The sequence below is a fragment of the Oncorhynchus clarkii genome, chromosome 9 (assembly GCF_045791955.1).
Source record: "Oncorhynchus clarkii lewisi isolate Uvic-CL-2024 chromosome 9, UVic_Ocla_1.0, whole genome shotgun sequence".
Taxonomy (NCBI): Eukaryota; Metazoa; Chordata; class Actinopteri; order Salmoniformes; family Salmonidae; genus Oncorhynchus; species Oncorhynchus clarkii.
Window position 1 is genome coordinate 17859324 of NC_092155.1, and position 27992 is coordinate 17887315.

Below are 27992 nucleotides of genomic sequence, written 5' to 3' on the forward strand. Positions count from 1 at the left end.
GGAGCTCCCGTGAGTCGACAGAGCGGCAGGAAAGCAAAATGGCGGATGAAGATGTTACGCTGGATGGTAAATCGCTACAATCGCTCCGTGTGGCGGATTTGAAAGCCGCTTTGGAGCATCGACACCTCCCTAAAAGCGGGGCAAAAAATGCGCTCATTAAGCGACTGAAGGGGGTAAGTTTGGCGCCAGTTATTGCTTCTACCGACGAGCTGGTCAAGTTAAGCAGGAGGCGAGAGTGAATTATAGGCCGTGGTTCGGGTGCGGGAATCCATAATATTAGGCACGCGTTCGGAGGATTTCAGGTCTGGCAAATTATCCGTCGGTGTGTTGAAATAAGTCGAACCAATTGTATAATTGTCTTTTGTGGTGCAACACACTTCAAAGTTGAGATGTGTTGCACGGACCGAACTGAAGGCCCATTCGGAGCGTGTGTTAATGCTAGCGAACTATCTAGCAGCAGTTCTGTCCGTCGGGCCTGCGCTCTGTGTGAGAGGAAAAGGGGGCAGGGTGATTAGGTACGCGCCTGCCCATATGCGCTGTTTATAGGAACATTAACTCGCTAGCTACGTAATTAGCTAGCTTAGTTTTAGATAATTAACGTGAAGTTGATTTTATTTTTCTCTAGCTAGCTATATTATTTAACTAAGTAAAATGTTCCTTAACACTACCACCACTGAAAAACGTTAGGTTTCCAGCAAACTACTGTTACTGCTGAATATTAATTTGGACACCATCATTAGAAAAATACATTTCCCAATTGCATTATAATTGCCTCATAAGTGTCTTAACTTAGAATTTGCACACAATGCTCAGCAATCACAAATAATGTCATACATTATAACGACCCGTTTTTCAATCAGCCATGCAGTTTCCTATACTTGTATTATGGGCAATATCCTGTGTGTTAAAATGGGCTATTCTTCCGAATTTCCAATAGAATGCAAGCTGAAGGTTTGCAAATGTCAGTGGAAGGGCGATCGAAACTGTTTGGCACTAGAAACTCAATGACCCAAGTCGATTTGGATTTACCCATTCCAATGATGCCCCTCCTCCTATGCAACAGACCAACGATCAATTTCGCTTCTACGTTCCCTATTTAGCCTATACAGAATTAAAACGGGTCTGTTCATTAGAAGAGAAGCTCCAGAGGGCAGGACAGAGGGTGTTTCAGAGACCCTGCTTCCGACCACTGACGAGTTTTGGGCATCACTTGCTGCTGGAGTTGGAATGGGAAGATGGGCTTGTTGTCCTGTCTAGGATGCTATATTTGTTGACTGATTTCATGTATGTGCCTCCAATAATTTGGTTAGTTTTTCTACAATGTAAATGTTAAATGTTTAGTACTGTCTGTATTGCTTTTTTCTTATTCTCTCCTATGATGATCCCGCCATGCTAATACTGATGCACCAGACTGACAATGTGTCTCTGGGTGCAAGTGAGTTAAACTCATTTTTGCATACTGACTGGGTCAGTGTGGGCTGAGGAGAATAAATCAATAGCTCTTATTAGCCTGCATTTCTGTGAAAACACAACAGCATGGTTACGTTTGTGTTTGATGTGTTTTAACCAGTAGTTTGCTCGCTGTTTTAGGCTCTGATGTTGGAAAATGTTAAGAAGACTTCCACTTCCCACATTGGGCTCCAGCCCAACTCCCAGGTAAGAGACCTAGCAATACACTACTGTTTGGAGAGTCGGTACTAGACGTAGAGGCAATATTACGGAGGTTACCTGATTTAATTGTCAGTCATCTGTGTGTTTCAGACCAGATATATATATTTTTTTACCCTCACGTGAATTAGAAAATAATCCAACCTGTACCGTTCAATGCACAAAGGTGATCATTTTACTGATTGTGTCTATCGTTTTAGTGAAAATCAGTCCTGTATCATTACAACGTGCAGATAGCCTATTCTTTCCCTTCCCTGCTTTCTAATGTGCTTATGTTTCAGATTGGGGAGGAGATGAGCCAGAACAGCTTCATAAAGCAGTACCTGGCTCAGCAGCAGGAGCTCCTTCGCCAGAGGCTGGAGAGAGAGGCCCGGGAGGCGGCAGAGGCCGATGGTAAGACACACAACCAGGCTCTAATATCCACACTAGCACACTACTTAACATAGAATGCTAGTGTTGAGTGGACATTGGAACATAGTAGTCTGTTCCAATATCCACACTGAAGCAAGGTTTTGGGCATGCATTGTAAGTGGTATGTGAGTTTGGACATGTAGTTCAAGTCTGCGTTCTATCTGAACAATGTACAACGGCCCTATAGCTTAGTGCAGTTAACAGCTGTAGAGTGATACCAGTGAATGAATGGAGGGCAGTTAGCTTAGTGCCATTCACATCTGCATATAAACAGTGGACTAATAGCTGAGTGCCCTTGTCATCTGCATATATGGATAGTGGGCCAATCTCAGACCTCTTGCACCATGTAATGTCCCCAAGTCCTTATTGTCTCCGATGATGATCCCGCCATGCTAATACTGATGCACCAGACTGACAGTGTGTCTCTCTGGTTGCAAGTGAGTTAAACTCACCTTCTCATACTGACTGGGTCAGTGTGGGCTGAGGAGAACTACTAGGAATAAACCACAATAACCACTTTAATATATTTATTATTTTACCCGAAGGTGTACTAACAGCTTGTCTTTATTTATTTTAACCTTTTTTTAAACCTTTATTTAACTATACAAGTCAGTTAAGAACAACTATTTGTGACGCAGATCGCTCTGCAAGTCCTGCCTCTCCCATCTCCTCATTGGTTTATAGAAGCAGGTACCCACGTGCCATCTCCTCATTGGTTATACCCACGTGGGTGATTGAAAGACAAACTGTATTTATGGTCATCGTGGTAATACTATGAAAGTTTAGATGCCAATCACCATAGAAGTTCAAAGATGAAAAGGCCTGGAAGGAGGAGAGATGACTAGAAATTATTCGGTTGACCGTTTTATGTGTGGATTAATTGTCGGAGTAGAGGACCTTGTGCATTTCAGGTAAAACAATAACTCAATGTTTATATCCCAGGACAAATTAGCTAGCAACAGCAAGCTAGGTAGCTAAATTGGCATAAATGTTTAATGCTTTTGGACCTGTCCCCAAATTAATGTAATTGGTTCAGAGTTTGCTTTGATATTTTAACCTGCGTGTCGTGATCGCGTTTGGTGTTGGGGGAAAACATACATTTATGCACGATGGTGCACGCGTGCAGCTGGTTTGGATGCCATGTAAGACAACACATCATGGCAGCAACACATGACAACATGGTACAAACATTGTTAGGCACAGATAACAGCACAAAGGGCAAGAAAGTAAAGGCGATAATGCATCACACGAAGCAGCCACAAGTGTCAGTAAGAGTGTTCATGATTTCTATTTATTTTATTTTACAAGGCAAGTCAGTTAAGACCAAGTTCTTATTTACAATGATGGCCAAACCCTAACCCGGACGATGCTGGGCCAATTGTGCGCCGCCCTATGGGACTCCCCATCACGACCGGTTGTGATACAGCCCAGGATCGAACCAGGGTCTGTAGCACTGAGATGCAGTGCCTTAAACCGCTGCGCCACCCGGGAGCCCCCCTATTGAGTCTTGAATGTAGAGATGGCGATAAAGCTGTCCAGTTTAAATGATTTGTATATACCAGGTTATTTTTGGTATGTTGGATGAGTAGCCTTTCTTGTTCTCTCCATTCCCAATTGAGTTGTAGTGCAGAGTCTGAGACTGCAGAAATCCCAGTTCCAAACTCTGACCCCTAACATCTAACCTCTGTTTCCCCTCAGGGGAAACAGGCCCAGAGGAGGAGGAGGAGGAGGACGAGGAGGAGGAGGACACAGAGCAGGACAACGACAGTGCTTCCTACCATCCTGACAAGGTCAGTAACACACACACAGGAGCAGAAGGCGCTCAAAAGGCAATTACATTCGAACGGTCCAAGATATATTTATTCTCCTATAATTTCTTGTTCATGTGTTCATATCAGGCTAGCTAACAGTCTCAATTTCTCTCTCTACCTCAGCATTGCCCCATACCCTCTCAGCCCCCACTGACCCGGGCTGAGGAAGGAGGTGGGGGAGGGACAATGATGATGGGGCAAGGAATAATGTCCCAGGGTATGGGCAAAGGGACGATGTCTCGCAGACCACACTTTGGCCCAGGCTCCGTGCCCCAGGAGTCCCCTGACGCCCCTGGCTCCTGGACGCAGCAGCGTCTCTCACTCCACGCTGGCCTCCGCCACGAGGAGCTCACCACCCCCTCACCACCCCGCGCTGTGGCCTCCCTGTCTGTGCGTGTCCTGGGGGACCCCGAGCGCCAGGGCCTGCCACCCTCCATGCCCCCCCGCGTCCAGGCCCAGGAGAATGAAGGCACCGCCCCGGCGGATGACGACCGACCCGCCCACTATGTGCTCCACCTCAGCCGCTCCGCTCGGGCAGCACCCAGCGCCGGGGGTAACCGCGTCCAGGAAGACAGCGATGATGATGACAGCAGTGAGGAGGACGAAGATGAGTGGGGACCTGCGGCGGGGGCAAGAAGAGGGGTCGGTGGCGGTGGAAGAGGACGTTCCCCTCCCCCTCGGCCCCAGCAGCCTTCCCCCAGCATCCCAGTGGGCCGAGAGAGGTCCAGACGCAAGCTCCAGCCTCCGCAACACATCCCCCCTCAGCAGGTAGTACACCAGCCCCCCATGCAGCTCCGCCAGCCCACCCCGCCCCCCTCCCCTCCCCCAGAGCTCTCCTTTCCTCTACCCGACACCCCCAAGCAGAGCCCGCCCGACATGGATGAGGAGCCAGAAGGAGCAGGGGCTGGGGTAGCCGTCCGCTCCCCTCCAGGTGGCCTCCAGAGGCACGACTCTGACTCCAGCTCCCGCTCCAGCAGCCCAGAGCCCCTGGCCCAGCGGCGGCCCGGACCCCTCTCCCTGCTCGCCCGCAAGATGGCTTCCGAGGGAGCATTCGGGAAGAGTGGTGAGGGTGCCTCAGACGGCCAGACAGGTCCTGGTGGGGAGTCGTCCGGACCAGATGGCAGTAGCAGCGTCCCAGGAGCAGGACCGGGGGTTGGGGTAGTCCTGTTCCCTGGGGCTGCTATCACCCACATCGGAGGCAGCAGCGCAGAGCACTCCGGAACCGTCCCTGTACCTGAGGTCCCTGCACCAGTGTCTATGTTTGGATCAGGGGCCCAGTTCCATCCTCTCTCTCTGGTGTCTGGAGCAGCTGTCCCAGGCATCACCCTCACCGTGGAGCCCCAGGGTACATCTGGAGAGACGGCACAGAAGAGAACGGAGAAACAGGTAGAGAGTGAGAGTTGCCTGCCGCCATGGAAGCAAGGTCGTGATGTGACGTCTGTGTCCTTGCCGTTTGGGTCTGGGGGGTCAGAGGTGCCTGCGGTGCACCAGGGGGACAGCCCGAAGAAGTCACCCTTCGGCAGGGACGAACCCCTCTCCTCCCCTCCCGGCTCAACCGCCTGCCTGCCTGCTCTCGCCCCCAAGAAGCCCCGCATGTTCTCCGACACCTCATCCGGCTCCATGGCTCCCCCTCCCAAACCTGGGCAACAGGGGTCTGTGGTGGTGACCACGCCAGGCGAACCCCCCCTCAAACAGGAAGTCCTCGTCTCAGGGGCCCAGCAGGACACAGACAACACCATAGAGGTCACCTCACCGAACAAGGCATCCGCGGAAAAGCCTGGATGGAAAACTGGAGAAATTGTAAAGATGGAGAAGGAGAGTGACAGCCAGGCAGAAAAGGTGACACCGAAAGCCGCCGGCGAGACCAGGAGAAGAGGACCTGAAGAGGCTGTTGAGGTTGAGCCGATGGGGCCTGCTCTGCCCCCCTCTTACCCAGGTAAGGGAGAAGAAGAGAAGAAGCGGAAGGAAGATGTGAGGAAGAAGGAAGAAGAGCGGTGCAGGCAGAGGAAGAGGGCGAGCGACAGGAGGTTGTCGCCCTCCAGCGGCGGCGACTCTTCATCCTCCGACTCGGATTCTGGATCCTCTTCATCACATTCCTCTGGCTCCACCTCCTCCCGGGACAAAAAAAAGGTTAGTGACTGGCTAATCCAGGTGTCAATCAAATCTTTCTCTCTGCAATGACAAGCTGCCATCACCCGTCAGTACTAGAGCAGTGTAGACGTTAGTCTCCGATGATGATCCCGCCATGCTAATACTGATGCACCAGACTGACAGTGTGTCTCTGGGTGCAAGTGAGTTAAACTCACCTTCTCATACTGACTGGGTCGGTGTGGGCTGAGGAGAACTAGTGAAAGATGCTTCACCACCTGTGACATGCTTCTTTATATTATGGAACAGAATAATTTAAATACTAACCCCTTTTCCTTCATACAATCCCAGTAATCTATCTCGACGTGCTTTAATTTAATCGTATAAAAAGGGGATTCTTTACTGCTACAGAAGTGGCTTCTTACTTTTGTCTCTTAACACGGCGCATTGATATTTTGTCATATATAGTCTGTCGTTTGCTCATTCTATTTGTTTCTCAGAAATCTGTCCCGGGGAAAGGAAGAGGGGATGAAAGGAGAAGACTGGAAAAAGGAGGAGAGAAGAAACAGCCTTCCAGGTCAGCCATAATACCATTTGAGTTTCTCTCACAACGCACACACTTCTTGCAGTTCTTTACACACACACACACACCAGGGTTTCTGTTAGCCGGTAATAGCTGGATTTTGGCTGTTGAAAAAATGAAGGCGATAAATAAAATTGTCGCCTGTTGATGTAAATAAGTTTGACTGGTCATGGTTAATTTACGCCAATTTAATTCCACTAAATAATGTGTGTGTATATTGGTTATGTATCTGGGGCAGCAGCGTAGCCTAGTGGTTAGAGCATTGGACTAGTAACCAAAAGGTTGCAAGTTCATATCCCCGAGCTGATAAGGTACAAATCTGTCGTTCTGCCCCTGAACAGGCAGTTAACCCACTGTTCCTAGGCCGTCATTGAAAATAAGAATTTGTTCTTAACTGACTTGCCTAGTGAAATAAAGGTACAAATATATTTATTTATTTATCACACGCACAGCATACAGCCCTTTTAGAAGAAAATCAGACAGCACTTGTATAATCATTACGCCACAATTCCAAATGCAATCACGTGTTCAAACGTTTTTTGGCCACGATTAAAGAGGTCATATTTTTTATTTCTCAACTGGTAATTGAAGCGCGCTTCCCGTTAACCATTTAAATGCATAGGTAAGGAAGGCAGGCTTCATCCGTGTCACACACCACTTTGTAATGAGCTGGAGGCAGTATGCATTTTGAAAGCATTTACCTGTTTGTTTGAAACCTGAACATTTGACTAGATATGAGGCATGTTTTAGCTTGCTTCAAAGTAGCTTAGGCAAAATCTGACGCTATCCATGGAGGCAATTATTTAATATATATACTTCCATATGCCAGTGAAACCAGGAGCCTATTTCTCTCATGTTCTATTGGTTTTCAACTTGCTTTCACTGTCCTCTGGCAAAATCCACATTCGCCCGCGGCCTCCTGACTTGTGAACTTTGCTGCGCTAATAATGTTAAGAAATAAGTTTATCAACCTTTTTTAAGCTAAACGTTTTGATCTCTTGCATCAGACTCATTGCCTTCAAAAAAATATATATATATTTTTAAATGTCTCCTAGGCCTACCGGTTGTATGAATTTGGGAGCACCGTGGGCAGACACCCTAATCAGGTTACGCACCCAATGCATATGGGTCTGAGAAATGTACCGGTAAATTAAAATGATGCCAGTCAAATGTCCAGCGCCACATTTTCATAACAGAAACGCTGACACACACACTTCACAAAACTAACCCTTGGTGAGCTGCTAATATTTGCACATATACATTTTCCGATGCATTACCGATTTGTACAGTGCCGTGAAAAAGTATTTGTCCCCTTTCAGATTTTTGCATATTTTTTTAAAAACTGAATTTTATCAGATCTTCAACCGAAACTTAATATTAGATACTGGGAACCTGAGTTTACAAATAACCCCAAAAAGTGTGACTTATTTGTGTGTTTTTCTGCATGACCTAGCTGCTCTTCAACTCACAGACAGATGTCCTGACATTCTCCTGTAGAATTCTGATACAGAGCAGAATTCATGGTTCCTTCTATTAAGGCAAGTCGTCCAGGTCCTGAGGCAGCAAAGCATCCCCAAACCATCACACTAACACCACCATGCTTGACCTTTAGTATGTGGTTCTTACTGTGGAATGCAGTGTTTGGTTTTCGCCAGACATAATGGGACCCATCTCGTCCAAAAAGTTTATGCAAGTTTGCCAAAAAGCACCTGGAAGAACCTGGATGACTCTTGGAAGAATGTTCTATGGGCAGATGAGTCAAAAGTATACATTTTTGGATGACTTGTCCCGTTATTGCTTTTTCAAAAAATGTCTTCTGAAGGAATTTGCCTGGCGGTTTGTATTCTAGGCATGTCCAGGCAGTAACAGGCTGCACTGACAACTTGAGCTTGGCTCCCAAGTTTCTAAACCATTCCAAGCCATCTTTGGTGTAGAGTCGCCATAATGTGTGATCCTAATCATTATTTTGGATCTGCAGTAGATGTCCTACATAGCTTGCACATGTGCGCTAAACAGTGTACTTGCACTTGAGATGCATTTTAAGACAATGGATGAGAAGGTGAACTTGACATTTCCAAAAATGTAGTTTAGTTGGAAGGCTGCATTGTGATCTATGAACAGCATGGGTTGCATTAAATACACTTTTAAATACACTCATTTGGCAATGTTCAATTCATTGACAGAACGTATAAACAAAGGCATTCACTAAAAGTTGACACGTGTAGGCTCTTTATGGGCTATGCGCAGCACTTCGTTTTAAGCATCAATTGATCGATTCAGTTAGGCCTATTTTAATTCTCAAACCGCCAGGCACACCTGTCAAATGCAGACATTTCTTTCAAAACACAGGGATGTCGATTTGCACTAGATTAGTACTATAAGAGGACTTGACTTTTTTATTTATTTTTTCGGCTTGAATTATTACTGTAAAATGACCGACGTGGCAGATTCGGACAGGACTTAATGATGGATATGTTGATTTGTGCTCTTGCACATAATTCTATAACCCTATCTCCCCCAGTAAAACTAATCCTGTGTGAATAGGACTTTACACACAGGTGTTCAGAGCACGCTAGAGAGCATGCTAGCTAGATACATTAGGGAAGTATTCAGACCCCTAGACTTTTTCCACATTTTAAGTTGCAGCCTTATTCTAAAATCGATTAAATCGCTTTTTTCCCCCTCAATCTACAAACAATACCCCATAATGACAAAGGAAAAACAGGTTTTTAGAAAATGTTGCACATTTGATTACAAATAAACTAAAATATGACATTTACATAAGTATTCAGACCTTTTTACTCAGTACTTTGTTGAAGCACTTTGGCAGCCTCAAGTCTTCTTGGGTATGACGCTACAAGCTTGGCACACATGTATTTGGAGTTTATCCAATTCTTCTCTGCAGAACCTCTCAAGCTCTGTCAGGTTGAATGGGGAGTGTCACTGCACAGATATTTTTAGGTCTCTCCAGAGATGTTCAGGTCTGGGCTCTGGCTGGGCCACTCAAGGCCATTCAGAGACTTGTCCTGAAGCCACTCCTGTGTTGTCTTGGTTGTGTGCTTAGGGTCGTTGTCCTGTTGGAAGGTGATCCCAGTCTGAGGTCCTGAGCTTTGCTCCGTTCATCTTTCCCTTGATCCTGACTAGTCTCTCAGTCCCTGCCGCTGAGAAACATCCCCACAGAATGATGCTGCCACCACCATGCTTCACCTTAGGGATGGTGCCAGGTTTCTTCCAGATGTGATGCTTGGCATTCAGGCCAAATAGTTCAATCTTTGTTTCTTCAGACCAGAGAATCTTGTTTCTCATGGTCTGGGAGTCCTTTAGGTGCGTTTTGGCAAACTCCAAGTGGGCTGTCATGTGCCTTCTACTGAGGAGTGGCTTCCGCCTGGCCACTCCACCATAAAGGCCTGATTGGTGGAGGGCTGCAGAGATGTTTGTCCGTCTGGAAGGTTCTCCCATATCCACAGAGGAACTCTGGAGCTCTGTCAGAGTGACCATACGGTTCTTGGTCACCTCCCTTACCAAGGCCTTTCTCCCCCAATTGCTCAGTTTGGCCGGGCGGCCAGCTCTGTTGGTGGTTCCAAATTTCTTCCATGTACGCATGATGGAGGCCACTGTGTTCTTAGGGACCTTCAATGCCACAGAAATGTTTTGATACCCTTCCTCAGATCGGTACCTCAACACAACCCTGTCTCAAAGCTCTACAGACAACTCCTTCAACCTCATGGCCTGGCTTTTGCTCTGACGTGCACCGTCAATAAACCTTATATAAACAGGTTTGTGCCTTTCCAAATCATGCCCAATCAATTTATTTTACCACAGGTGGACTCCAAGTTGTAGAAACATCAAGGATGATCAATGGAAACAGGATGCACCTGAGCTCAATGTTGAGTCTCATAGCAAAGGGTCTGAATACTTATTTACCTAAGGTATTTCTGTTTTTTTATAAATTAGCAAAAATTCCTAAAAACATGTTTTCACTTTGTTTGGGTATTGTGTGAAGATTGAGTTTAATTTTTTTTGAATAAGGCTGTAACTTAACAAAATGTGGAAAAAGTCAAGGGGTCTGAAAACTTTCCGAATGGACTGTAGCTAATTATTTTACCAGGTAAGTTGACTGAGAACACGTTCTCATTTGCAGCAACGACCTGGGGAATAGTTACAGGGGAGAGGGGGATGAATGAGCCAATTGTAAATTGGGGATTATTAGGTGACTGTGATGGTTTGAGGGCCAGATTGGGAATTTAGCCAGGACACCTGGTTAACACCCCTACTCTTACGATAAGTGCCACGGGATCTTTAATGACTTCAGAGTCAGGACACCCGTTTAACGTCCCATCCGAAAGACGGCACCCTACACAGGGCAGTGTCCCGAATCACATTGGGATATTTTTTTAGACCAGAGGAAAGAGTGCCTCCTACTGGTCCTCCAACACCACTTCCAGCAGCATCTGGTCTCCCATTCAGGAACTGACCAGGACCAACCCTGCTTAGCTTCAGAAGCAAGCCAGCAGTGGTATGCAGGGTGGTATGCTGCTGGCACTAGATACCGCTAATTAACACAGGTGATTCCGTCTGTCTTCCGTAAACAAGCACTGTAACATGGAGATATAGGCGTTTGTGAACCCTAATCCTATAAAGGTGCAAAAGCTGGTCCAAAACACACCTACATGTGCGCCCGGGCCGACATTAATAGATCCCCCCTGTATCATCCCTGCCTCAGTTGTCTGTAATGTGAATGTTTCTTTGGAATTGAACATGTTTAACACTTTCTTCTGGGCCCGGTTTCCCAAAAGCTTCCTAAGTCATCGTGAGAACCTTCGTAGGAGCATTGTTACATTTCTGAACCGTTTCCCAAAACCAATGTTATTAATGTCGCACTTGAACCTGCTCGTAATCTAACGCCTAACTCAGACCACTCGTTGAACAGCTAAGTGCGACATTAGATGTATTTTTGCCCTCCGCGCGTCACTTTATACACATCTCTGCTAAACATAGAATCCCATGGTTTATATGTCTCTCTCTGACCTCTAACTTCAGAACAAAGTAGCCCATGTCTTTGCAATTTATACAAACAAGCAACATATAAAAAGATGCTTCAAATGAATATTGCGATGACTGCATTAAAATAAACAGTACGGGCCCGGGGTAATCATAATGAAATACATTTGATGTTCAATTGACTTCTATTTTGATACTAATTTGTCGCTATATTTCATGTGTAGCCCAACATGTGTGCAATGATGTGCCAAATCAGTGATTTAGTGCATGTTGATTGGGTAAGCAACTAGAATAAGCCACCTCAATATTTGCAGCTATAGGTGGTGATAGGAGCTGATCCGTCATCAGTATTGTAAAATAATTATGTTTGGTAAGATTTGAATGGAGAAAACAGAGTTCAGTGCTCCCTTTCTTTCGATACTATAAGTATGGACACATGCGTGTTGTTTTGAGAAAAGCATGTTACATCTTCGGCCGTTGTAGGAAGGAAACCGGGCCCTGGTCGTTGATCTGTGGATGGATGATTGGACTCCAGGTGTGGATGGACGTCTCAATGTAGCAATTGTATGTTTAGATTATAATAAAAACAGGAAGCACCATTAGAACATGTGTGAATGTGTGTGTGTAGATATATTTTGCCAGAAGATACCCACCCTACCCGTACGGTCGGGACGCAATCATGATTACACTTGAGCCGGCATGAGATATGGGTCGGAAAACGTACCTCAATGCGGACTACTAGTTTTCCTGGAAAACTGCACTTTTCCACGTTGGGCCCCTGAGTGGGGCAGTGGTCACTGCATCTCAGTTCTAGCGGTGTCACTACAGACACCCTGGTTCGAAGCCAGGCTGTATCACAACCGGCCATAGGGCGCTGCACAATTGGCCCAGCATTGTTCAGGTTTGGCCAGTGTAGGCGGTCATTGTAAATTATGAATTTTCTTAATTGACACGCCTAGTTAAATAATTCTTGCCCCATTATCATTAAATGTCTTGAAGTATGTTTCATGGGTTTTGATGAATGACATGACACATGGATTTATTGTAAAGAAAATGTTAACTGTTTATTCCATATAGAGATGACACATTAAGTTGGCCAGAACACCAGTGTTTTAGCTTGATCCATTGTAGCTACTCTACTACTGCCAAATGCCAAGTTCGTTGTTACAATATGGGGCGGCAGGGTAGCCTAGTGGTCAGAGCGTTGGACTAGTAACCGAGCTGACAAGGTAAAAATCTGTCGTTCTGCCCCTGAACGGGCAGTTAACCCCTGTTCCTAGGCCGTCATTGAAAATAAGAATTTGTTCTTAACTGACTTGCCTAGTTAAATAAAGGTAAAACAAAATAAAAAATATCGTCCCTACACTTACCGACAGCATTGTGAACGGTCAAAACGCTTACTCGCGACTACTAGTTATAGAAAAGGAAGTGGCAGTGGTATTTATTGTTAGAGGCGTTTAATGAGGCACCCCACAGCCGAAGAGAGACGGTTAGTGCAATTCGAGATTGGGACGTCCATTCCCTAAATTTAACCAAATAGTATCTATTATATTGACAAAATAGCAGCTCTAACAATAGAAATACACGTCCTCAATTATTGAAGGTCTGGGAGATCGGGTGGGACTGTTGTAGCCAGTGAGGGCAGATACGCGTGTGAACAACAGGCACACAGCTGTCGTTTTTCTCCAAGTAGCCGGAATGCCATCCACTTACCAGTACATTTGTAACAGGCTAAAACATAACGAAACTTCTATACGATAAAAGGAAGCCTCACGTAGTTCGACACTGTCAGACCTCCATACAGCGTCGGGGGGTAGTAAATCCTCCCGCTTCGTCTTTTCCTTAATAACCCCTACAACAATAACCCGAATCTTTTGAGATGTAAACTTCAATGGGCTGACGTCAGAGCTGGAGGTCCCAAGGATCCCGGCTAGTTTCCCCTCTCGGCTCGCTATCCAATATGGCCGTCGTGTGTGTTGCTACTCTGATACCGTCGCAGTGCACAAACCCGGCAGCCGCATAAGGATTTCTCGTCCTCAGTTTCAATCCGTGGAGCAACCGATTGCGATAGAGCGTTAGGTGTCCGCGGTTCCAGCCAGACAATATGCTGTCGGAAGGGACCGAAAACGGGTAAGATGGAGAGCGAAAGGATAGGCATTACGTTGCTAGATTGGCTTCACCAGTAGTAGCTAAGGCGCTGCCAGTGCTGATTGTGTCATGTCTCAACCGCTCGTTCACCCTGCCCGCCTAGTGTCCTAATTAAATGATCGTTTAACTGTCGCCACATACGTTTTAACTGTCAGTTGTGGGCGTTTTAATTACTAGACTGACACGAATTGTTACATTACATACATGCGTCGTGCACGTGAGTGTCGCTCTCCGCGTCCACGTGGGGTGTGGATCTATCGGACTCGGGTTGGGGGGAGGGGATGGGAGATACCGGGTAACTCCAGTCACTCAAGTTTACTAGTACCAGAGAATCCTTATACGCAGGTAAGTAAGTAATAAAACTGGTCGTGGCTGGATCAAACGCGTCATACTGAGAATCATGCAGAAGCTTTTAAGCTTATGAATTAAACAACGATTTCCTTCCTCCTTGACTGTCTTAACATGTTTCAGGTTATGCTGTGTGTGTGTGCGTGTGTGTGCGCGCGCGCACTAAAGCTCACCTACACTCTGTGAATCCAATGGATGTTTAAGGGACATTTTCTATCTGAATGTACTCGGTATGACTTCAGTGCATGTATAGGTGTACTGCATGTCTCACTCTCTATGGGAAGCCAGTGCAAGTGTAGATACACTGGCTGTCTTACTATATGAATCCAGTGTAGGTAACGACTCTGTCTCATTTGAGAGGTGGGTATGACTGATTCATTGTCCACCACCTCTGTCGTCTTTTATGCTTCTTTTGTCAGGTTAGTTATTGCCGTGTAGAGGAGATGGTGTCAGACAGAGCCATGTATAAATATATGACTCTGGTGTCAGATTGCTAACTCGTGACCATGATAAAGAATACTGCTCATGATGCTAATGAGCAAGTGTCACCATGGGAGATCATTAATACACAAGACATCTGTTGGCAATTGTGGGTGTGTGTGCCCTTAAGGTGTGTCATAATTCTCCAACTGGCTAGGCTGTCTCTTGAGGGTACTACATGGACTACCAGTGGTCAGTGTGGAGTAAGGGTTTATTATATAAAGGGGGTAAAAAAAATAAAATAAAAATTGGGGGATGGGGGGCCTCTTTAGCAAAGAGGCAGTTTCGTCCCAACAAACACATACTCTTAATGATCACATCAGGGACCGGGTTCTCCTCCACTGCTGCCCCACTGGGGTGGTGGTCTAGTTGACATCTGTCCCCTGGCCTCTCATAGGTCTCAGATGGCAGGTGTGTGTTCGGAGAGCGTAAGAGACATGCGCAGAACAATGACTTCGCCTTTTTTTTGGTGTGGAGGATGTGGAAGGCTTTAGGGGTCTGAATCGGTTATCAGTCAGTGACATTAAGATGACCCTGTAAGTGATCTCAATGTGTGTACGCGTGTGATCTTTGGTTAGACAGAGGTGCATGTCTTGGTTGGTCAATCAGTGTGTGTGACTGACCGAATCAGGAGTTTGTTTTGAGGAGTATTTGTGACCTCGTAGCTGGGTGTCAGTTGGCTGTATTCTGGTGTGAGTAAGTTATTTATAGTTGCACTGTCCCAGATAACTGGCCTCAACCAACCTTCTCTCTTTCTCTCTCTCAATCTGTCCTCTGTGTCTGACTCTCTTTACTAGAGGTAGACTCATCTATCTAATCCTCTCTGCTTTTTGATGAGGGACACAGTTTTGTTCCTTCCTACTAGATTGATTTTTTTTTTAGCTTTCATGGCTAATGATTGTAGGTAGGACGAGCCGGCTTCTTTGCCGTTGTTTGTTATCTATGTATAGATCATTTACGATGACGTTCTTTATTCAGGTCTTTGTATGAGAATACATCTCTCTGCTATCCTCATTCTCGCTCTCTTTCCCAATCTCGCGTTCTCTCTCCCCCCAGGGAGAAGAAGCAGTGTTCCCTGTCAGAGCCGTCCGGCCCTGGCCCTATGGAGGTGGAAAGGCCAGATCCAGAGGACTCCAGGGCCCCCCAGCCCACCCCCGAAGGGGACCCAGAGAACAGTGAGGGCCGCATGGAGGAGGTAAGGTCGCTGAGAGGGAGAGGTGGGGGTCTGGGAGTATGGGGATAACTGGGGGGATGTTTCAGGAACTAACCCCCCTCGTCCTATGGCTTAGTCTGGTACAGGATATGTCCCAAATGGGACCCTATTCCCTACATAGTGCACTACCCTGTTTTGACCAGAGCCCATAGGGTGCACTATAGGGAATAGAATGCCAATGGGGACACAGCCCTGGTTTGCGACAGTTAAAACGTCCGTTGATGGATAGTTGTGGATGTTTCAGGTTAACAGTGGACCAACCTACTAACCCTCCTGTTACTATGGCTTAGTTTGATACAGTTCAAATACCCATAGGTAGAATCTTCTCTCTGCAAATGGGACTTAACAAACTAACCTAACCTCTTTGAGCTGAATGTCGATTAGATACTCACACATGGACATGCCACACACACGTTACTCTGGAGGTTTTCATAGAGCAGTTGCCTTAGCGACTTGACTGCAGGTGGTTAATCTCTAATGGGGTGTGAAATTAGACATGACCTCCACACGGACTACATGCATGCTCCACATCGATGTCGTGTGTGTGTGAGAGGGGGTGTGTGTGTGAGAGAGGGGGTGAGTCAGGCTAATCTACAGTCACATTGCTCATTATTATCACAAGCTAAACTAATACTCACACACACGCACATAAATATGCATTTAACATTTTACAAATCCTCTAATGACCATACACAGTCTCCTAATAGGCTGACCACACAGCTCGCGTCGTGTACGCAGGCGCTGCAAAAATAAATGAAAAAAAATAAAAAATAAAATCCATGTTATTCAATTATTGCACCCACACTGCTCGCGCACGCCAACGAGCGTCTGCGACACCAAGGGCTAAAATAGAAATCAGTTCTATTTCTGACGCAGATCACGCTGCAAGTCCTCCCTCTCCCATCTGCTCATAGGTTTGTAGAAGCAGGTACCCACGTAACCACCCTCATTGGTTATACCCACGTGGGTGACTGAAGACAAAGGAGATCAGTGGTGGTAATGCACCTAATTTATGAAAGTTGCCGATCGCAATATAAAGTCAATAGAAGAAAGGGCCTGGAAGAGAGATGACTAGAAACGATTCGGTTGACCATTTTATGTGTGGATTAATTGTCGGAGTAGAGGACCTTGTGCATTTCAGGTAAAACAATAACTCAATGTTTATATCCCAGGACAAATTAGCTAGCAACAGCAAGCTAGCTAAATAGGACAAATTAGCTAGCAAGTGCAAGCTAGGTAGCTAAATTGCCATAACTATTTAATGCTTTTGGACCTGTTCCCAAATTTAATGTAATTGGTTCAGAGTTTGTTTTGATATTTTAACCTGCGTGTTTTGATCGTGTTTGGTGTTGGGGGACAGAATACATTTATGCACGATGGTGCACGCGTGCAGCTGGTTTGGGTTCAGAGCCATCAAGGGGAAACGGAGTTAAATGTATTTGTTTGGCCATTTTGAAATTAGCGTAAACCTTCCTTCCCTTCTTGTTAGTCAGATCCAGTAGGGTAAACCAACAGTATTCAGTGGCTGAACGGACCCCTCATTTTGATTGACGATAGTCCATTGAGAGAAATTCAGAGCATTCTGCGCTTTTACATATTTCTGATTATAAACTAATGTAATTGGTATTCAGCGAAGCAATTTCTTTTGAAAGAGCTCACCCTCACTGTGTGTGTGTGTGTGTGTGTGTGGGGGGGGGGGGGGGGGGGGGGGGGGGGGTGACCTCAGGCTTTGCATGAGTAATAGCCCCTGACAGTGTGCAGAGAGAGATGCATCAAATATCTCTTCAGCTTTCCCTCCTTTTCTCTCTACTTCTCTCCTGACTCTCTCTCTCTGTCTCTCTCTCCTGTCTCTCTCTCTCTGTCTCTCTCTCCTGTCTCTCTCTCTCTCTCTCTCCTGACTCTCTCTCTCTCTCCTGACTCTCTCTCTCTCTCCTGACTCTCTCTCTCTCTCCTGACTCTCTCTCTCCTGACTCTCTCTCTCTCCTGACTCTCTCTCTCTCTCTCCCTCTCTCTGTCTCTCTCCCTCTCTCTCTCTCTCTCTCTCTCCTGACTCTCTCTCTCTCTCTCCTGACTCTCTCTCTCTCTCTCCTGACTATCTCTCTCTCTCTCTCTCTATCTCTCTCTCTCTCTCCTGACTCGCTCTTTCATTCCCATTCTCTTTATTTCTTTTGGTGTGACTGCTGTTTTAAAACCCCATTGATTGCTTTGTTACGAAGGTGCCCATGCCTCTTCCATTGCCCTTAATGGTACCTGCGTACTACTGCTACTGCCACCACCTCCTCCTCTTCCTCTACTACTACTACTCCTCCTCCTCCTGTCCCGCTATGCCCAAGCGCCTCGGCTGGACCTGAGCTAGGCCCCAGAGTGACCACTACTACTACACCTGGTATCACTGAGTTACCCTCAGAGAGAGACCCAAGGCCTCCCCTCTAAGCCTCCAGCACAGACCCAGAGCCTGGCCCACCAAGGCCTCCCCTCTAAGCCTCCAGCACAGACCCAGAGCCTGGCCCACCAAGGCCTCCCCTCTAAGCTTCCAGCACCGACCCACTAAAGCCCAGAGCTGAGCCAGTCAAAGAACCAGAGGTTGAACCAAAGCCACCCCTAACCTCCAGCCCAGTCGTTCACTGAGCCAGCCAAGCCAGCAGGAACACAATAACATCACACCAGAGGCTTTCTGTTGTCACAGCAACCAGCAACATAACCCTGGGGAGGGAATCCCACTCACTGGACTGCCTGCTGGAGAGAGGGGGAGGGGGGGGACGTTGTCTGCTGTCGTCGCCCTCCCTTCCGCCATTTTGTGGAGAAACTAAAGCGACAGCTACTCGCAACGCCCACACCGAGAGAGAAGGAGCATATTCTGCCAACCTGCAAACAAGAACGTGGAAAACAGACTTATCACAGACACGATGACTTCCTGCTATTTATCCTCGTTTCCATGCCAGTATGCCCCCTACTGGGCGAGAGGACTGTAATCAGGCAGGTGCCTTTCTGCCTCATGGACTTGAATGAACAGGGCCCACCTACACACTGAGGCCCACCCAGATATCATCACGGCCTGGTAATCTGAAACGACACCAAATAGACTTTCTCCTGTGCATCTCCCAGCTGTGTCTTCAATGTAGACACTCAAATGGATTATTGAAGTGGATTTAAAACATTATTTTGAACTTCCACCTTTTTTTTTTCATAAAATACAATTTCTGAGTGCAAGAAAATATGGAACTGTTTTGTAGCTATGGGCCCTTTCATTGGCTCATTCCCTTGTTCCAAATGCTCCTATTGGCTTGGCCTGCCAGGCCAGCAGCCAACCTGGACCATGATCGGCTGGTCAATCCTCATCATAGACTATTACAACCTTCTGGATCTGAACTTTCACTTGCATCAAAGACAAAAGGACATAATTTAGTAGAACTGGTGGCAGTGCACACACAGAATACGTCATCAGTATAAGTGTTTATAGCCTACAAACTGAATTCACAGCTTTTTAAAATGTAATTACATTTTTTGAACCTATTGAACATCTCCCTACGGCTTCCCTCTCACTGAACTTTGACCCTACACGAGCCGCTATGGATTTAAACTTTAATCTGTGATCTCATTGGACTATTGGTTATTACACAACCAGAGGTTTTTCAGTTGGAACTTTTCAAGTTTACAGGGCATGCAAGTTCTGTCATGGACATCAAGCTACCCGATTTGTTTATATTGGGACGTCCAAAGTTTTGTCCCCCTTCTACCAATATTAAATGACAAACCAACAATTATTGAACCCCTTGCCTGACAAGCAAAAGGCAAAATGACTATCAAGCAAAGCACCAGTCAAAAAAGTCCAAGGTTAAGATCCCTGCCTGCCTGCTAATCACCATTCAAATCGAGTCCCGCCCTCACACCTCTGCCTTCCCTGATTGGACCCTTGTTGCCTAGATACAGTACACACTGCCGTGCGGTTGAGCCATAGCCAAGCCAGTGAGGAATCAGGTGTCAATGGTACCAGGAAATGACTTGTAATTTTTCTCTCTATTTGAGATGTATATTTTTATGTATTATTTATTTTACAACTGTTCAGGAAATGTCAGTTAGTTTCTTCTCAGGTCTTTTTGGTCGTTTACTTCTACGACCGGAGGATTGACTTCATTTTGCTATGTGTAACTCAGTACAACCCCTTTTTTAAACTCACGATTACTACACTTTCAATTTGATTGAAAACACATCCTAATTTGATCTCCTAAAGCAGGTATCTAGCCGATCCTAAGTGTCTGCATACATTTCCTGCAAGATCACCGTCCACTCTGTTGGAACGGCAGTATCAGCCCAGAGCTGTTCAGGTGTCTCTGGTCTGACAGACGAGGTCTCCGGCACCCCTCCACCTCTGTGACATCGAACACAGTCGCGACCCAAACAGCGACTCGCTACATTAGTTCCTGTAATATTTCATGTACATTTTCAGCCGCCAACACAGGCCTTTTGTAAATGCCAAATGTAAGGACAACGACATGTAACTGCCATAATGAAGTTTAGTATAGCCGGTCTCTGCTTTAACACATACAGGAAGAGCCAGACACTCAAGTCATTATTAACGATCAGCTCCAGGGTGTCCTCCTCTCGTCTGCTGGTCTGAGCGTTAACCTCCCAGGGCCCATGAAGATGCGTTAACACAACGCCCGGTGTCACTCCACTTGGAGCTGAACGGTATTAGTCAACGTCAGTCTTCTACTCAACCAGCTGAGGTCTGGGATCAGTGTAGCAGAGGAAAGCTACTTGAGGCCTTCAATTAGACCCCTTCACGTATTCATTTCTATGTGTTCGGTTTGTGCACGACACCCACACCACAGGATTATATTCCGTTAATTACCACCGTGTCTACAGGAACGCACCAACACACGCAGTAGGAGTTGTCTAGTGATTAGTCTAGCTACCCCCACAGTAGGAGTTGTCTAGTGATTAGTCTAGCTACCCCCACAGTAGGAGTTGTCTAGTGATTAGTCTAGCTACCCCCACAGTAGGAGTTGTCTAGTGATTAGTCTAGCTACCCCCACAGTAGGAGTTGTCTAGTGATTAGTCTAGCTACCCCCACAGTAACACAGTAGGAGTTGTCTAGTGATTAGTCTAGCTACCCCCACAGTAAGAGTTGTATAGTGGTTAGTCTAGCTACCCCCACAGTAGGAGTTGTCTAGTGATTAGTCTAGCTACCCCCACAGTAACACAGTAGGAGTTGTCTAGTGATTAGTCTAGCTACCCCCACAGTAGGAGTTGTCTAGTGGTTAGTCTAGCTACCCCCACAGTAGGAGTTGTCTAGTGATTAGTCTAGCTACCCCCACAGTAGGAGTTGTCTAGTGGTTAGTCTAGCTACCCCCACAGTAACACAGTAGGAGTTGTCTAGTGGTTAGTCTAGCTACCCCCACAGTAGGAGTTGTCTAGTGATTAGTCTAGCTACCCCCACAGTAGAAGTTGTCTAGTGATTAGTCTAGCTACCCCCACAGTAACACAGTAGGAGTTGTCTAGTGATTAGTCTAGCTACCCCCACAGTAAGAGTTGTCTAGTGATTAGTCTAGCTACCCCCACAGTAGGAGTTGTCTAGTGATTAGTCTAGCTACCCCCACAGTAACACAGTAGGAGTTGTCTAGTGATTAGTCTAGCTACCCCCACAGTAGGAGTTGTCTAGTGGTTAGTCTAGCTACCCCCACAGTAGGAGTTGTCTAGTGATTAGTCTAGCTACCCCCACAGTAACACAGTAGGAGTTGTCTAGTGATTAGTCTAGCTACCCCCACAGTAGGAGTTGTCTAGTGATTAGTCTAGCTACCCCCACAGTAACACAGTAGGAGTTGTCTAGTGATTAGTCTAGCTACCCCCACAGTAGGAGTTGTCTAGTGGTTAGTCTAGCTACCCCCACAGTAGGAGTTGTCTAGTGATTAGTCTAGCTACCCCCACAGTAACACAGTAGGAGTTGTCTAGTGATTAGTCTAGCTACCCCCACAGTAGGAGTTGTCTAGTGATTAGTCTAGCTACCCCCACAGTAGGAGTTGTCTAGTGATTAGTCTAGCTACCCCCACAGTAACACAGTAGGAGTTGTCTAGTGATTAGTCTAGCTACCCCCACAGTAGGAGTTGTATAGTGGTTAGTCTAGCTACCCCCACAGTAGGAGTTGTCTAGTGATTAGTCTAGCTACCCCCACAGTAACACAGTAGGAGTTATAACTAATGCGCACAAGGAGGGGTGTACATTAGTTGTCTAGTGATTTCTTAGTGATACAGCCACACCAACACACAGCAGGAGTATATTCAGTCCTTCTCTAGTGATCACCTCCCTGTGTTCTTTGAACGAAGGTGGAGGCGAACGTGTCTGGAGTCTCTCTGTATCGACCAAGCCCCCCCCCCATCTTCTCCTTATGTGGTTTAATAGGAGTCTGTCAACCATTTCTCTCTATCCCCCCTCATCGGGGCGGCAGGGTAGCCTAGAGGTTAGAGCGTTGGACTAGTAACCGAAAGGTTGCAAGTTCAAATCCCTGAGTTGACACGGTAAAAATTTGTCGTTCTGTCCCTGAACAAGGCAGTCATTGAAAATAAGAATTTGTTCTTAACGGACTTAGTTAAATAAAGTTTTTTTTACATTTTTATCTCCCCCCCCTTCATCTCTCCTCTGTCTATCCCCCCTCATCTCTCCTCTGTCTATCCCCCCTCATCTCTCCTCTCTGTCCCCCCCCGCCCCTCCTCCCTCTCTATCCCCCCCGCCTCTCCTCTGTCTATCCCCCCTCATCTCTCCTCTCTGTCCCCCCGCCCCTCCTCTCTCTGTCCCCCCGCCCCTCCTCTCTCTATCCCCCCGCCTATCCTCTGTCTATCCCCCCTCATCTCTCCTCTCTGTCCCCCCGCCTCTCCTCTGTCTATCCCCCCTCATCTCTCCTCTCTGTCCCCCCGCCCCTCCTCTGTCTATCCCCCCTCATCTCTCCTCTCTGTCCCCCCACCCCTCCTCTCTCCTCTCTGTCCCCCCGCCCCTCCTCTGTCTATCCCCCCTCATCTCTCCTCTCTGTCCCCCCACCCCTCCTCTCTCTCTATCCCCCCGCCTCTCCTCTGTCTATCCCCCCTCATCTCTCCTCTCTGTCCCCCCACCCCTCCTCTCTCTCTCTCCCCCCGCCTCTCCTCTGTCTATCCCCCCTCATCTCTCCTCTCTGTCCCCCCACCCCTCTTCTCTCTCTCTCTTCCCCCGCCTCTCCTCTGTCTATCCCCCCTCATCTCTCCTCTCTGTCCCCCCACCCCTCCTCTCTCTCTATCCCCCCTCATCTCTCCTCTCTGTCCCCCCACCCCTCCTCTCTCTCTATCCCCCGCCTCTCCTCTGTCTATCCCCCCTCATCTCTCCTCTCTGTCCCCCCGCCCCTCCTCTCTCTCTGTCTCTCCCCGCCTTTTTCCGACCCCCCGCCTCTCCTCTCTCTCTGTTCAGTCTGTTTAGTCCCAGTATGTGGGTCTGATCTCTCCCCACACCCCTGGGGAATGTGTTATGTCTCTGTCGTTCCAGGGCACCACTCCTAAAGCTTTGGCCACACGCAACATCTCTTTAACCAGTGAGTATTACCATTTTACCTTGTTACAGATTTTCACCTCAGTGAACATGGAATTTTATGTCTTCAATCTGTAATTGCCCATCAAAAAGGGTTAAAGTTCCCCCTCACGTTATCACCGTCATACAATCTGTGATACTAACCTGTTGTTTCTCCCAGCAGGCAGTAAGACGTCTCCAGAGGGAGCAGGAGAGGCAGAGTCTGGGACCGCCGCGGGGAGGAAGAGGAGGTGGGGATCCTGCACGGCCGTCACCACCAAGAAACCCTCCATCAGCATCACCACAGACTCTCTGAAGGTACTGGAGGGACACGCATTCTGACCCTCCACTGACTTCTGGACAAACAGCAACACATTGAAGATGAATAAAAACACTACGTTTCACTTCGGAAAGAACATCAATTCAAAGTTACATTCAAAGTGATTGTCCTTTTTTTGCCCCCCCCCCATCAGTCTCTGATCCCAGACATCAAGCCCAGTCAGGAGGCTGTGATGGATCTCCACCCAGACGACAGCCAGCTGTCTGGGGACGAGGACACCACCACCACCAGGGAGGACCAGGGCCTGGACAAAGACCTTAAGATCAGACGCACCGTCACACAGGTGGGGAGTACATGCAGAAAGCCACTGTGGTATTATTAGTATCGTCCTGCAATCCGCTGTAGTGATTAGTTTTCTCTCCTTTATTCGCAGGTGGTCCCAGGTGAAAGCCATGAGAATGGCCAGGGAGAACGAGAGGAGGAAGAGGAGGAGAATAAACGGGAGCGTGAGAGGACACACAAAGAGAAGCGAAAGAACAGCTACTCAGAAGATGGCATGGTGTGTCAGTCCTCCACAACACACGACGCCAACGCCAAGAAAGGTAACAAACCACAGGGTTGAGGTCAATACCGTTTAAATTCAGAAAGTAAAACAAATTCCAATTTGACATTTTTCTCATTGAAAAGCACTGAGGAGAATTGGAATGTCAGTGTATTTCTGAATTGACTGGAATTGAAATGGATTTGACACCAACCCTGAATTAACACACAGCAGTTCTGAAGTGTAACACAATCTCCCAAGCCTCTCAGGCAAATACACTACCTACAGTGGGGAGAACAAGTACTTGATACACTGCCGATTTTGCAGGTTTTCCTACTTACAAAGCATCTGTAATTTTTTATCATAGGTACACTTCAACTGTGAGAGACGGAACCTAAAACAAAAATCCAGAAAATCACATTGTATGATTTTTTAAAGTACTTAATTTGCATTGAATGAATGAATGAATTGGCTGAATAGAAGCAGGTCCCCACTCCAACATCTAGTGGAAATCCTTCCCAGAAGAGTGGAGGAGGCTGTTATAGCAGCAAAGGAGGGACCAACTCCATATTAATGCCCATGATTTTAGAATGAGATGTTGTCCACATACTTTTGGTCATGTAGTGTATGTGACAAACTTCTTAACCACTTTTCTTTCCTAATTTCCCACTTCTCTCTTTTTTTCCCCTTTTCATTTTGCTCTCTCTTTTCCTTCCTCTCGTTCTGTCACCCTCAGTCACTCCCAGTGATACTCTGGTGCGTCGCTCCATCAGTCAGCAGAAGTCTGGTGTGTCTGTTACCATCGACGATCCAGTCCGCACAGACAAACTGCCCTCTCCGCCCAGAGGCAAAGTCTCCAACATCGTCCACGTCTGTAACCTGGTGCGACCTTTCACCCTGGGCCAGCTGAAGGAGCTGCTGAACAGGACAGGCTCTGTGGTGGAGGAGGGCTTTTGGATCGACAAGATCAAATCTCACTGCTACGTCACTGTGAGTGGCTCTCTCTCTCTCGCGCTCTCTCTCAGCCGGGCTCTCTCTCTCTCACCCGGGCTCTCTCTCTCACCTGGTCTCTTTCTCTCACCTGGTCTCTCTCACTCTCTCTCTCATACCAGTTATTATTGTCTTGTCTGAGAATCAAGTCTTGTCAGATCATTTATTCCCAAATGACTTAATTGAGCCCTGATGGCTTTGAAAGTCCACACCACACCATTGTTTCTCAAAGAATTGTCCATTGTTTGTTGACCTGTCTCTCCCCCCCCCCACAGTACTCCAGCACAGAGGAGGCTGTGGCCACACGAGCTGCTCTGCACAGGGTGAAGTGGCCCCAGAGCAACCCTAAGGTCCTCAATGTGGACTTCTGTGAGCAGAACGAGGTAATTCTACTCTACCCTCTCGCACCCAACAGGGAACAACCGGATAGTACTAGTAAACACTATGATCCCAGGAATAGCCCTGATGAACTGATGGGGATCATTATAAAGTAGCTTGGGAAAGACCTGGCTGGCGCTTCACTTAGGACTAAAGGAATATAGCCCAACAGAATGAATACCTCGGTTTATGGTGTGTAGATCACGTGTATAAAGAGAGTAAATCATATATTTTAACACACATTCAACCAAACCCTTCCTCTCTTATCCATCCAAGAAAGTGTTAAGTGATGCAACACTGCTGCCCATGTAGAAATGAACCTCTCCTCTCTTCCCCCCCTATTTTCCTCTAATTCATCCTTTCTACCCCTGGTTCTCTCCCTTCTCTAGCTGGACTTCCACAGAGGTCTGCTGACCGTGGACCCCAGAGAGGAGCACCGGCCCCAGCCTGCCGTGGGTCCTGGAGGTCCCAAAGTCCGACCGGGGGGGCTGCCCCCTCTGATGCCTGAACGGGACGGGCGCGCGGACCGCGGGGCTGTCGGAGGGGTGCGGGACCAGTGGGCGGAGAGAGAGAGGGAGATGGAACGCCGGGAGAGGACCAGGGCGGAACGCGAGTGGGACCGGGACAAGGTGCGAGACTTCGGCGGCAAACCAGGAGAGGAGAGGGAGAGAGGGAGGAGATCTCGCTCCCTGGATAGAGAGAGGAGGCGAAAGGAGAGGGAAGGGAAGGAGAAGAAGATGGACAAAAAGGGTGAGAGAAGAGAGGGGTTTTATGCCTTGCAGGAGCTCCTGCTGTCTGATAGCACATTAAAACAGACATTTGAAAGTCTGTATTTTTACTACATCATGCTAGTGAACACCTCATAATGTCCTAGCTGTGTTCGTAGCCTATAGATATGATGCTCAGACGCTCACTCTCTTCCCCCGTCCTCCATTTTGAGCTGTTCCAACAGATGAACCTCCTGTCAAACTACTAGACGACCTCTTCAATAAGACCAAAGCAGCTCCCTGTATATACTGGCTTCCCCTCACTGAGGAACAGGTTTGAAACACACACACTCAGTCATAATGCAACAACCTGATAGGTGTGTGTGTGTAGTCATTAATTACCTTTGTTGGTATCTGCAGGCAAACCAGAGGGGGAAGGAACGGGAAGAGCGACAGAAAGAACGAGAGAGAAGGCGGAAAGAACAGCAGGAGGAGGAGGACAAGAAGCGAGAGGAGGAGAAGGAGGAGAGAATGAAAAGTAGAGAGGAAGGAGGCGCTGCGGTCAGCACTGGAGGTGGGAGTGTCCGGGGATCTGAGGGAGACCGGGACAGAGAGGGGGAGCGAGGGAGGGACGGGGACAAGAGGAAGGACATTGGTGGTTTCAAACCCAAAGGTCCCGATGTTAAACCCTTGTCGGGGTTCCGACACTCCCGTAGCCGTAGCAACCTCAGAGACAGACGCCGCTGAGCGGGGTCACAGTGACGGAGAGACGGAGGCAGGGACGGGGGAAAAAATGAAGGATGCAATCATGTCCCCCTCCTTTCACCTTAAAACACTTCCATTATCTCCATGGTAATGGTTTGTTCCTCCTTACTAGTCGACTGTCCTTTAGGCCAGGGAGACTCCAGTTTAGAAAAGCCCTCCTCACATTTACATGTATAAACTACCTGGTCACATGTTGATTGTTAGTGAAGTGAAAAGGGCTCCTAAATGGTACCCTATCTCCTGTATGCAGGCCCTCGTTGACAGTATTGTCCTATGTAGGGAATGGACATTCTCTCTTCCTCCGTCGTCTGTCTGTCTGCCCACGTATTGGGTGTATGTGGGTCTTCCTCATACGAAGCAGTTGAGAGGCCTATGCTGAGCTCTGTAAATAGTCCTACATTTTAACCAGAGATGGAAACAAAGGGTGGGGGTTTGGCTCCCTCTAGCTTTTGTGTGCGGCACTCTTGAGGCTTGGAACAAAGTAATAATCCATTTAAAAATAGCAGACCAGCCTACAAACAATTTTACTATTCCAAAATCCTCTGAAGTCATTTTTTTCTACTACCCGTACCAAGGCCCTTTGTAGGGTCATGTGAAGGTTATATTTTCTCCTTTGATGTTTTATGATGAATCTCGTTCATCTCAGCCTTGGATGGGTGTTCTAGTGTGTGGTGGTCTGATATCCCTCTCCACACAATAAGGTTACAGCCAGTGATGTCATTACACTGAAATCACACTACGAAACTGTCCTTTTGCCTTGTCAGATGGGTAGGGACATTTGTGTGGGGTGGGGGACTGATTTCATAGACGCACACTTGGCATGCATACTGTCATGGGTGGTTTGGGTGGGGAGGGGAACCAAAAGCACTGAAAGAATCCGTGTGGCACTGGAATGACATAACTGTCCCATTTGTCTTTATCCATTCATCATTGAATGAGAGTGAAACTTAATTATCTACCGTTTTAATATTAATTTTATGATTTTAGTTTGAAACTTTTGTTTGTCTCCTGTAAGTGCTGAATGTACAAATTAAAATATATGCAAAGTTGAGT

At 47.1% G+C, this 27992-nt stretch overlaps 1 protein-coding gene and 3 non-coding genes across 6 annotated transcripts; all 4 read left to right on the plus strand.

Annotated features, from left to right (window-relative positions):
* Positions 1-3: 3 nt before the first annotated feature.
* LOC139416018 (apoptotic chromatin condensation inducer 1b) lies at positions 4-27990 on the plus strand. 3 transcript variants are annotated; one of them, XM_071164252.1, is made up of 16 exons: positions 4-173; positions 1591-1656; positions 1950-2061; positions 3778-3869; positions 4014-6020; positions 6479-6555; positions 15595-15733; positions 23258-23303; positions 23460-23596; positions 23752-23901; positions 23992-24160; positions 24836-25089; positions 25365-25472; positions 25857-26217; positions 26420-26508; positions 26595-27990. In XM_071164252.1, the coding sequence occupies exons 1-16, from the start codon at positions 39-41 to the stop codon at positions 26919-26921; spliced, it is 4269 nt and encodes a 1422-aa protein (XP_071020353.1). In that variant the 5' UTR covers positions 4-38; the 3' UTR covers positions 26922-27990. The 3 variants fall into 3 exon arrangements, with proteins under 3 accessions (XP_071020353.1, XP_071020352.1, XP_071020354.1); XM_071164251.1 differs by having other exon boundaries at positions 19-173; positions 26408-26508; XM_071164253.1 differs by having other exon boundaries at positions 19-173; positions 23463-23596.
* LOC139417654 (small nucleolar RNA U6-53/MBII-28) lies at positions 1371-1487 on the plus strand. Its single transcript, XR_011635202.1, has one exon. It is a non-coding gene; the product is annotated as a small nucleolar RNA U6-53/MBII-28 (small nucleolar RNA).
* LOC139417653 (small nucleolar RNA U6-53/MBII-28) lies at positions 2450-2568 on the plus strand. Its single transcript, XR_011635201.1, has one exon. It is a non-coding gene; the product is annotated as a small nucleolar RNA U6-53/MBII-28 (small nucleolar RNA).
* On the plus strand, positions 6117-6233 carry LOC139417651 (small nucleolar RNA U6-53/MBII-28). Its single transcript, XR_011635200.1, has one exon. It is a non-coding gene; the product is annotated as a small nucleolar RNA U6-53/MBII-28 (small nucleolar RNA).
* Positions 27991-27992: the final 2 nt, after the last annotated feature.